The following is an 11,832-nucleotide window of genomic DNA, read 5'->3' as shown; positions in this document are numbered from 1 at the left end:
CAAAAAACCCCCCCTTTCCTCATTTGAGTAAAGCAAACTAACATTTACTTAGAGATGCTTTCTTAGGCTGAACAGTGGAAAGGTTTTGCCCTAATATCAGTCGTAAAATAAACATTGTAAATGAAGATATAAGGCAAGAAAATAGAATGCATTTCTGAACCAGAAAAATTCACACCGCTGGAGGAAAAAGCTGTTTAACTCCAGTGACATTCGACTTCCTATAATTTTGCAGGTGCTAAAAAATGGCATACTTCTATATTGATGACAGAGAGATTGAATAGGTCTATTCAATAGATATATTCAATAAGTATATTCAATAGGAGGGGACTCAATCCATATGAACAATAAAAGTACTGAATGGAGAAAAGTACTGAGCATCAGAAAATAGAGCATAGGTCTCTTTCTTTTGATATATCCACACAACCCAGACAGCAGCACCGCACAGACTTCAAAGTAAATTGGGTTATACCTTTTACCCTCCTGGTTTTAACTGGTCTGTGCCACAATAATAATTCTTAAGGTGCAATCAATAAGCAGAAATTAATGAGGGCCATTCCTCATCCCTTTGACATCTCTAGACTTTGAAATGTATTGTACTTACTGTACTTATACATCTACCTCTCTATTATTTGAAGAGTGACTACAGTTGCTTTCTTACGCACAGATTTCAACCCAGAAGAAAAAAACTTAAATAGATTGGATATTTTGAAGGCACATAAAGAACTAGATTCTGGCCCAGAGACTTTATTTTCATCATACTGTAAAAGTTTTCAGATCTTTTGAGCATTTTAAGTAAATTAACTATTTCTCTGTGATTTTTTTTTTTAAATAAGCCTAACTTCTTTCTGTAAATAATGTCCTGTGTTTTTCTGATTATTAGCCATAGCTGAGTAATGATTACCAGAGCATTTCATGTGTTCTTTCATTCCAGATACATCACTAAATAATTTCTATCCTGGAAAGAGTAAGGATTTCCCATCAAATTCCTGGAACCTGCATGTGCACACAGATAAACAAATCCTACTTTCTTATTAATGCCTAGCTATTTAGTCCCAGACTCCTACAATAAGGATCTCTTCATAGAAGCCTGAGTGGCATGTCAGGCAGCTATGCCAACCTTGTAGCTGATGGTGATGCGTGCTTTTGGCTTATAGAGTCATTCATAGGCTGATTTTTTTTTGAACATTGTTTTTACACGTTTATTCACCCTTATGCAAGGAGGATCGTCATATATATAAAAACTTCAAATATCTTGGGGTTTTTGCCATGCTTTCTGCCAAGTTAAAGAAATCACATTGCTTCACTAGCTTGGAAAAAAAAGTTAGCTCTCCTCACCACAGCTGAGCTGAATGGTTTTACCAGCATTCTCAGACGACCCTCCCTGAGGCCAGCATCATACATCCCAGTTAAACTCAGTCGAGGTTTTATTACTTACAAAACCAGAAAAGGCTGAATGATCTAGATATACCACGCAGTCCTACCAGGCAGACAAGGTTTTTAAAGCTTGCACAGTTCCACCTGTGGGACAGGCAAATGTAAAGTTTTATTTTATGCAACAGAAAGGGAAGAGCAATAGGTTGGGGTGGGGAAGGATCATAATTTTTTCTTTCATTTCTAATGGGAGAAATGATGTTCTTGTTACCTTAAATACTTTGCAGTGGTGACTTGCTTTATTTTGCCTTTATATATTTGTGACATTTGCTTCAAACCGTTTTAATACTGGTTGAGCCCTGTACCCATATTAAGGAACTGACAGCCATGTTCACGTGAAGATAGAAATTTCTCCTTTGTGACCTCAGATAAAATCTACTGTTAGAAATGGAGGCCTTTATTTTCCTACTTGGCAAAGCCAGAATGACTTTGGTTAAGATAAACCGAGTTAGGAGTTAAAACTAATGCTGTATTGATGCAATAAGTGAAATCTGGTCATACATTTCTAAATTCTGGGTAATGGCTGAAAAGCCAGGACAATATACTAAAAATATCACGTTCATAAATAAAGACAATGTAACTGGGAAAATAAGCACTAAGAAAAGATGTGGAAACTTTTCTTACAACTAAGCAGAGCAGACTTAAATATAATTCCACTGTCCAGTTACAGCTGATGAGGCATCAATGGCAATGTTTACCATGGCTGGTAATTTCAGCGTAAGTTTGTACATCTGTACACATTCCCCTAGACATGCCTGCATCTCTCTATGTATATATGCACAGTACCATCAGATATACGTTATCCTTCCAAAATATACATAGTGCGTAGAGATGTAGAAGTACAATTTGCATACCCAAAAATATGTTTGGAGTGAGCCATGAAATATGTATCACTTTAAGTTTTCCTGTGTTACCTGTACTCCTTCCATTAAACAATCTCTGTCAGGGCTACCTGAAACTCCCCTGTGCCATTTTAATATTTAAAATTAAGCAAAAAATCCTCAAGCACATCTAGGAAAGTATCTGGAAATAACTACAACAATCTTTCATGAGAAAAAAAATAAAATCTCTGTTATATTTTGAATGTACAATATGGGTGTTGAAAAGTAGTCAAAGTACTGCATGCCTGTATGACACAGATAATGAGTTTTCCAGTTAAGACTGTGAAGACATGTCAGTGACATCAAATACTGTGATGGTCAATCCCAGCCAATTGTGGTGTCACAGTGTACAAGACAGAAGAAACATAGTGTATAGTTCCAGACATCCCTATACATTCTCAACATGTTTCCAACAAATAGCACCATTGGATTAGGTACCTCACCTGCTTACTTTAAAAGCTGAAGTACAAAAATGACTAAGTATCAGATGTTACAATTTAGTATTTTCCCTAATATCTGTCTGGCAGCTCCTAAAAGCAGAAGTAGAAAAGCGCAGAACCGACAAATGAACTATGCCTGATATGAGGAAGAAAAATTCTATTTAAATAAGGTTTTTAAATCTATGAAAACCTGAATGTCATACATACTTTAGCTACGCTTCCAAACAGAAGTGCTTAGGTATCATAGGAATCCAGTTCATAAAACAGAAAAGACAGCCAACATTATGAACACCTCAGCTCCACCACACATCTGTACATATCCTTTGGGTTATCAAGAAGCAATCTACAAATATGTGTCACTTTGATCCGCTCCCACAAGCAAGCACAGTGGTATTTGGATGGGTAAATACATAAAAGCTAAAAGGAATATATAAAATAGAAAGTCACAGAAGCTGGAAGCAAGTTATGAAAAGGGACAGTAGATTTACACAGGTCAAAGAATATTCAGAATTACCACAATGAATATGGATATTTTTAGAGACTTTCAAATGATAATTCATGAACTGGATGAAGTTCAGTCTAGTGGGAGCTTGGTAGCATGTCTTTAAGAGGCAAGTCATCCCCAGATGCCCCAAAGAAGGTCATGCTTGGTGGACAGCCAACTTGTGGTACAGGCCATTTCTGCCAATAAGAACTGGAATCTGCTCCAGTTTTTTTTGATAAATGTTAGTCAGCTTCAGAAAAGAAAGTATCAGACCTCAACACTACAACTGCTGGAGCCTTTTGATCCTTTTAATCTAAGAGCAGACTGACTTTGCCAAGAAATTTTTTGAAAGGAAAAAAAAAAGCTTGGTATCAAGACAAGCCTGTAAAGCATGTTTTATGAAAAGAATCTGGGAGCCATTTTGAGGAGAATGAGAGTTTGGCATCTCAAATATAAATTTGAATAGGGATACATAAATAGTCAGATGGTTAAGGGAGTAAGCGAAATGCAGTTTATAAATAGCTTAGCGTGATACTCTGTAACTACTCCTACCATATGTATGGTGGTATGATGATAACTGTATATTAAAAAGTACTGATGCTGCTAATCAGGGAAAAAAAAGATAAAAATTTCTTTTTGCTCTGATGTTTGCATTCTGTACAGGCAAACTGGGTGTACTTTGGGACTTGTATTTGCTTCTTATATATAAGTAGTTGATAACGACTTTTCAGAATATTCTTGCAGAAGAAGTAAGGAAAGCTAATAATCTAGAGAACAAAACAAGAAAGTGAAGTTGTACGTAATTCAGAAAGGTCACTAACAGCCTCTGAATATCTGTGCGAGAACCTCACAAAACTGCCAGATTATTTAGTTCATTTATTGCTCAGGCTATATAGACCCACAGGTTTAGATCCTGGGAACTGCTCAGGCCTTTCCTATATTTGTTTAGCTTTATAACAGTGCCACAGTGGTCTGCAGTTTACTTTTGTAGGAAGTGTGTTATGCTGGGGTAGAATAAAGAGCTTCATGCACCATGACACCTGTCTCTGGATCTTTGGATCAGACATTTATCACAGCCTCGACTGATACAGAAGCAATAAACTTCTACCACAATTATTTTACTTTGTGAAAGCTAAGCATAAAATATAACCTATTTTGCTGCCTTAACGCTGTTCAGAGACTGTCAGTGATTTGGGTCTATTCTGCAAGGCTTTCTCCAGACAACCCAATGGCTATCACTTCTAATTTTTTGATCCTCTTCATACGGCGTCTAATCTTTTATTATTGCAATTAATGGGGATGATGCCTGGTCTATGAAAAGCCAGCTTTCTATGTGAAGAGTGTTAATGGGACTGAGCTATTTGTCTGCCCTCAGAATGATGCTTTTTATCATGTTTTTGACTTAATTTTCCTCAAAATAGGTGAAATATTACATAATTTGTACTTCTCACAAGCAGTGTGTCAGATTGTACCTTTTGGTCTAGCACGTTTTTTCTGCAATCTATCATGTGCACCTGTGTTCATAAATAATACATCCACTTGTGCATATAGCTAAAATTTTTGTGTGTGCATGAGTTTAAAGCAAACAGATAGACATAGAAAATACAAATTAATTTGATCCCCACTGTACTTGTAACACAGCCGAATTATTCATATTTTATAGTGCATATTACATTAAATAAATAATAACTAAATTGATCTATGCTACAATTTGTGTATACATACACATTTTATGAAGCCTGTAAATAACATTTTAAAGCCTGTTCACGCATCAAAAGACAGGTTGTTTATTTCTCTGTTAAAACAATCCAAGGGTTTAACTCTTGCTATTATGTAAACAGTGGTGACAGACGCTTTCATGGAAGCTTAACTTCGTTAAAAATAAAAGTTTCCCATTGTAAAATCAATACTAATATACCATAAATTCCCCTGACATACTCTGGCTTCCTTACATGCTCTCACATTTGGTCTATTAGGGGCACAGCACTACTCTAGATAGAAGATAATAATATGGCAATATATATAGATATAGATATATATTTAAATGTCAAAACATTAGTTAGGTCAACTTGAGTAATGAATATATTTCAAACATATGCTTCTTTCTATAAATAAAAGTAATTAATTGTCTTTGCAACGTGGACGCCATTTAAGTCTTTGGTTGTATGTGGTTACCAAAACAGTAAACCAATTCTGTGTAACTTTACAACAAAACACGCTTGTGCCATAGATGAAGGTTTAACATTTTGTGTTTTATACTAAGCTCGTATTTGCAGCAGACTTGCAATATCATTTGCAAGCTTACCTTTAGGTACACATTTTAAACAACTCATACAAAAGAAAGACTTGTATGTCAAGAGTATTTGTTTTTGCGATAAGAAAGCTAGGTATACTCTATTCATTTCTCAAGGAGACCTTTATGAATCACTTTATAAGGACACTACAGCTGAAGACTGAAGAGCAATATTTATCAACATTAAATAAAACATTTGGTGAAGTATGTATAAATATCTCTTCATATGAACATAACACAAAATTAAATAGTTCAGATACACAGACACCATTTAATATATTTCCACTGTTGTCAAAATCATCTGTAAACACCATCTCACACTGAATACAAAAGCAGCTTTTACATCAGTTCTGTGTTCACAACACTGATGCCCCTTTGTAAAAGAAGATATTTGTTTTGTTTTATTTTCAGCAAAATAAGAGTCTAAGCAATAAAAAAACATTTTGGTCATTTCAAAGGAGAATACAAAATTATCTTTCAACATGTAACTAAATCAGATTTAGAACAATAGTTTAAAGTACAATCCTTTCCCCAGGGGATCTCTGACTTTTATAAATCACACTATGTTTGGTGCAGACCATATCATAAATACCAGGAAATACTCGTCATGTCTAAGCTATAAATAATAAAGCCCTTTTGTAATTTTCGTTATCAAAAGTTGCCAGGTTACAAATTGGCAATATCCAAGTTTTTTATAACACTGAATAACCTGGCATTAAGCAGATTTAGGTGCACTTCTCCTGATGATTTTTAAAACAGATTCTGGAAAAGAAACACTTTTTAGTAAGGATCCTTCATCTACAAAAATAAAGCATTTCTTTTACAGAAATCTTTTGTATCTGAAGATCGCCTGGGCAGACAGTGTGAGCACCGAGGCTCCACCAAGTTTAGACAAAAAATTACAACTTGAACTTTCATTGGAATCAATACAGATACTGTGCATGGAATCTGAGCTGGCTCTGAGAAGGGTGGTGCATCCACACAGTGCAACTCAGGACAAGGTAGCGCAGTGTCTGTGCGTGTCCCGACAGCAGCATTGCCGCCCAAGCACAAAACAGGGCTCCTCCTAATGGCTTTGCCCTCCTTGTTCCTGAAAAGCTTTCTGTGTGGCCCAGATGTAGGGTCTCACCATCCTACACCCTACAAAGATAACTGCATACTCTGCCCTCAATATAGTCATCAATTCCTTTCACTTCATATCTTTTAAAAAGGTGTGATCACTCTGGGGAGAGTTACTTTGCTGAACATTGAGGTTGAACTGGGCGTATGCCAGTAAACTCTGTACACTGTTAGGCTATGCAGGCTATGCTTTGGTTCTTTCTATTTGCAATGTGGACATCATGTTTTGGTTTCAAAGATAAACTTGGATTTCAGGTGGCAAATAATGTGATATAAATTTTAATATGATTTTCTGAATTATATTGGTCTTTTTTTTTCAAATTTCAGTCACAAGTAATTGTGATGGGTGGCCCTGCAAAACCTAGAACAATAGATCACTTCTTTCCTGGTATGTGTGTGTTTTAGAGGTGTTATGCATACATACACACTCTCACACACACATATATAACATGAGCTGCACACATAGATATTTGGCAATCAGGAATCAGGGGTACAGTTAAAAATACACCAGAAGAGAAGTAGACAGGAAGCTCTACCTGGACAGCAAGAAGCAATTTTGCAACCTATACAGTGTCTTGAATAATTTCATAATCCTGTTTTGCTAGCTTGCTACATCTGTATGTGAGCTGAATCGAAAGTTGTTGAATTCATTGGAAACAGAAGAGTTGGGCTAGCTAGATGTGCTTACCTGAGATCCCAGAGTTGATTTTAATCAAAGGACTGGGCAGATCAGTAATGGGTTTATAATTGCTATACAGCTTCTTGCAGATTTGTAGGAAAACTTTATTAAGTCTTTCATTCCTTAGTAAAAACATTGAAGTTTGTTAGTTTTTGCTGAATGCAGACTTGTTTTTTATATTAAACTGGATTTATTAAAAGGATACATAAGCCTGACAGCTGCTGTCATGTCTTAATGTTTGAACCAGCACCCTGGAACCACCCTCCCACACCACCCCATCCCTTCCTATCCCGTCCTGTCCCATCTCGGCCCATCCTGTCCCATCTCACTCCATCCCACCCGTTCCCTTCCCATACCATCCTCACTTCATTATTTTTTGTAATTGTTTAAAAAATACTATTCTATGAAGCCTCCCTAGGTATCCGCTTATGAAAAATTACAGACTGCCTTTGCTGATACTGCTGTTTGCGTCGTTTTCGTTTGTCACACTGGCACAACAGTAGCATCTTGAAAGTGTTTCTGAATGTTTTGTTACACAGTGCATAGCACACAGGGTTCACCGTGCTATTGATGTAACAAAGCCAGTACCCCAGGTTCCAGAAAGTTTTGGGGATACAGTTGCAAAAGGTGTTCACCAGAACCATGATGTTATATGGGGTCCAGGTAATGATGAAGGCAAACAAAATGGCACTCAGTGTTTGTGCTGCTTTCTTTTCTTTGATAAGTGACATTCGTTTTCGCTTTGTGATCTGACTTCTGGTCTTCAAGGCAAACTTTTTTGCCAGGGTTGCTTCCTTGAAGGACAAGGGCAAGCCTGCAGATGTCTTGGTCACAGACGAGATGCCATCAGAAGCTGCAGTTGTCTCTGCTGGCTCCATCTGAATTGGAGGCTTAGAAAAGCTCTTTTGAAAATTTCCACCATCCTGGACGCTTTTGGGCGGGTGCAATTTTTTAGTTATTTTTTCCTTCGATTCTGTGTCGGATTTCTGCAGTTCATCCCCTGACTCATGCAAATCTTCTGAGGAGGGTAGTTTCGTGGAATTGAGGATGGCGCTGTGACCAGGAAGCTTCAGCACAATTGAATAGATGGCTCTGGTCTCTGCAGCCATGTCTTCTTCATCAGAGGAGGCTGAATTTTCCAGGGAGGCAGCAGCGTCATTGTTGTTCCAGCTGTCACTGCTGCTGTGTTCTTGGTCCCCCTGGTCTGCATTGGGTTCCCAGCTCTTCATTGTGAGCCAGAAGTGGCAGCGTCTGTATTTTCTTCGGGTGGAACGTTTCATGCTTTGCCGTTGCAGCTCATAGCTGCTGCAGCTCCGGGAGCTGCCTGTCTGGTGCACAAAGCGTGCTGCCTCTGCTTCACTGCCCGAAGCCTGTAGCCCTGCTAACTCTTTGGTGCGTTTCTCAGTTTCCTTGTAGATCCTCCAATACAAAATACTCATAATGGTGACTGGCAAGTAAAAGGCAGCTATGGCAGTGCCAAAAGTGATGATAGGTTCACTTAGAAACTGGATGAAACATTCATCAGGAGGCACAGTCCTCTCCCCAACAAAATACTGCCAGAACAAGATGGCAGGGGCCCAAAGAACAAAAGAGATGATCCATGCTAAACCAATCATCACTCCAGCCCTTTTGGTTGTTCGCTTAGCTCTGTACGTAAGCGGCCTTGTGATGGAAAAATACCTGTCAAAACTTATGACAAGGAGATTCATGACAGAGGCATTACTGGCGACATAGTCAATGGAGAGCCAGAGATCACAGGCCAAGTTTCCCAAAGCCCAGTGGTCCATGATGATGTATGTGGTGAAAAGATTCATGGAAATAACACCGATTATCAAATCTGCACAAGCAAGACTCAACAAGAAGTAGTTGTTGACAGTTTTCAGTTGTTTGTTAACCTTAAATGCAACAATCACTAGGATGTTTCCTATGATGGTCACCAGTGCAAGGATCCCAGTGAGGAAAGCAATCAAAACTACTTGCCAGACACTATGTCCACCCAGAGGGTCTTTGCTTGTGGCATTCAGGGACATATTTGTTGATTCCACAGTGGAGAATGGAAAACTCTCCGTGGTCCGTGGGAAATCATAGCTGCCAATGCGTGATGCTGCTTCATCAAGGAGTCCTGGTCCATGTGAATCTCTCTTCCAGAAGGAGCTCACATTTGAAAACAGAGGCGAGGCTGAACTGTTATTTTGCATGATCATTGTGGCTTTCTGGCATAGTCTGCAGCAGGGAAAAAACAAACAAAACTTAAGTGAACACGTGAAGATGGTAAATAATTGTCTGCATACTCACACATAAAATCTCTTCAGGACTTGGAAAGAGGTCTTTAAAAGCCAAAGATGCCTTTGACAGATTCCAAGTCAGATGTGTACGTGGTAGTACCCAACTTACAGCTGTGATTAAGCTGAGCTCTTTATAGTAATCACTATTTCCTTAAAAACATTAAGTCATTGAGGAACCAAAATCACAGGCAACTAAAACACTCAGTAGTACTAAAATGCCCCCTAACTTTAACTCCTGATTAAAACACTCCCAGACAGATCTACCTGGAACTCTACATCTCAACAGCCCACTGTCCTGGAGCCTTCAAAATCCAAATGTCAGACACATGCAGCCACAAATCTTCCAAGTTCAACGACACTCCCCAGTGGCACTGGCAAAACACAGCCCCAGCCTCTGCTGCCTCCAGTTACAGCTAATGACAAATATGAATACTGTTCTGTCTTTCCTTAAACTACAGAGATATAAGCCAGCATAATTTCATTGTGTCAAGCTACTCGAACCTGTGAGGCTGGAAAGATCTTTTAATTTTCATCTACATTTCAGCTACCTGATATAGGTACTAATAATTCTCATAAGCACTTTTTGCACAGGGCACTATTCATTTTTCTTGCACATTTTTACACTTGGGTGGGCTGGAAAAGGGGGCCTGTGAGAACCTCATGAAATTCAACAAGGCCAAGTTCAAGGTCTTATCCCTGGGTCGGGGCAATCCCTGATTTCAATACAGGATGGGGGATGATATGATTGAGAACAGCCCTCCAGAGAAGGACTTGTGGGTGCCTGTTGATGAGAAGCTCGGCAGGAGTGGGCAATGTGCGCTTGCAGCCCAGAAGGCCAACTGTATCCTGGGCTGCATCAAAAGCAGCGTGGCCAGCAGGTGGTGGGAGGTTATTCTGCCCCTCTATTCCTCTCTTGTGAGACCTCTTCTGGAGTATTGTGTCCAGTTCTGGAATCCTCAACATAAGAAGAAGATGGACTGTTGGAATGAGTCCAGAGGAGGGCTACAAAGATGATCAGAGGGCTGAAGCACCTCCCATATGCGGACAGGCTGAGAGAGTTGGTCTTGTTCAACCTGGAGAAGAGAAGGCTCAGAGGAGATCTTATAGCGACCTTCCAGTACCTGAAAGGGCTACAAGAAAGCAAGGGAGGGACTGTTTTCAAAGTCTTGCAGTGGTAGGACAAGAGTAAATGGGTATAAACTGAAGAGGAACAGATTTAGACTAGACATAAGGAAGAATTTCTTCACCGTGAGAGTGGTGAGGCACTGGCTCAGGTTGCCCAAAGTTGTGGATGACCCATCCCTGGAGGTGTTCAAGGCCTTGGCCCAAGGCTGGATGGGGCCTTGGGCAGCCTGATCTAGTGCGACATGTCCCTACCCATGGCAGGGGGGTTGGAATTGGATGATCTTTAAGGTCCCTTCCAATCTAAACTATTCTATGATTCTATAATTCTATGACTTTGTATATCTAATGACTTTAAAATGTCTTTGGGGCAACACACGTTAAAATTTCCTTTGAAAATACGGTCTCTAGTATCAAGAAGAAATGTTTAGCAGATGTATGTCAAAGCAACCATTAAATACTTTAGGAAATGAGAAAATAAAGCATGAACGTGATTCATAATTAAGCCTTAATTCTTTTCCCCAAGCACTTACTTAAAATGAAGAAAAGTTGAGAATAGGAATTTGCATTTCCCTTATTTCATTAACTTTCACAATCACGCAACAGTCCATCACTGATAGTAAATGTTAAACAAAATATGCTGTCAAAGAGAAATGTTTGCTTGTTTTCTAACTGTGAATCCTGCCAGGCTCATTATATTATGGCATGAGATATGAATGAGTATCACAATGAACTAGAGTTACACAAAATATTTACCCAAAAGAGGAGGTTTTGGTGTTGGTTCTTTAATTAATTTGTAAATTCTCTCTCTCTTGAACTGTACTTGATTCTTTTAGCAAGCCATAATACTATGTGATTTTAAATACTGCTGCTTATTTGACGTATGTACTAAAAACAGCCCAACAATTCCTTCCCTTAGCCCATGCACAATAACTAACGCTCCTCCATATCTAGCATACATGAGGTATTAATTTTTCTCTTTATTAATAGGAACGCAAGGTTATAATGATGTTGCCTTATCCAAATCTAATTCAATCCCTTTTAATGCATTCATCATCATATCAGACTGTGAACACAATAATAACATAATTAAAACAG

The 11,832-nt window shown here is 38.6% G+C and overlaps 1 protein-coding gene across 13 annotated transcripts in view; it reads right to left on the bottom strand.

The window, feature by feature from the left end:
• Positions 1 to 304: 304 nt before the first annotated feature.
• The window catches only part of CHRM3 (cholinergic receptor muscarinic 3), a 272,134-nt gene continuing 260,606 nt past the window's right edge, over positions 305 to 11,832 (bottom strand). For 10 of the 13 annotated variants that reach the window (XM_054063913.1, XM_054063912.1, XM_054063917.1 and 7 more), the window contains one exon: positions 7,657 to 9,550. In XM_054063913.1, coding sequence (XP_053919888.1) covers positions 7,729 to 9,550 — 1,822 coding nt within the window. In that variant the 3' untranslated portion in view covers positions 7,657 to 7,728. Of the gene's footprint in view, positions 9,551 to 11,832 lie in introns of all 13 variants that reach the window. The other 3 variants (XM_054063908.1, XM_054063909.1, XM_054063904.1) reach the window with 1 other exon arrangement.

Source organism: Cuculus canorus, chromosome 3, assembly GCF_017976375.1.
Source record: "Cuculus canorus isolate bCucCan1 chromosome 3, bCucCan1.pri, whole genome shotgun sequence".
NCBI lineage: Eukaryota > Metazoa > Chordata > Aves > Cuculiformes > Cuculidae > Cuculus > Cuculus canorus.
This window is presented reverse-complemented; position numbering and strand designations above follow the sequence as displayed.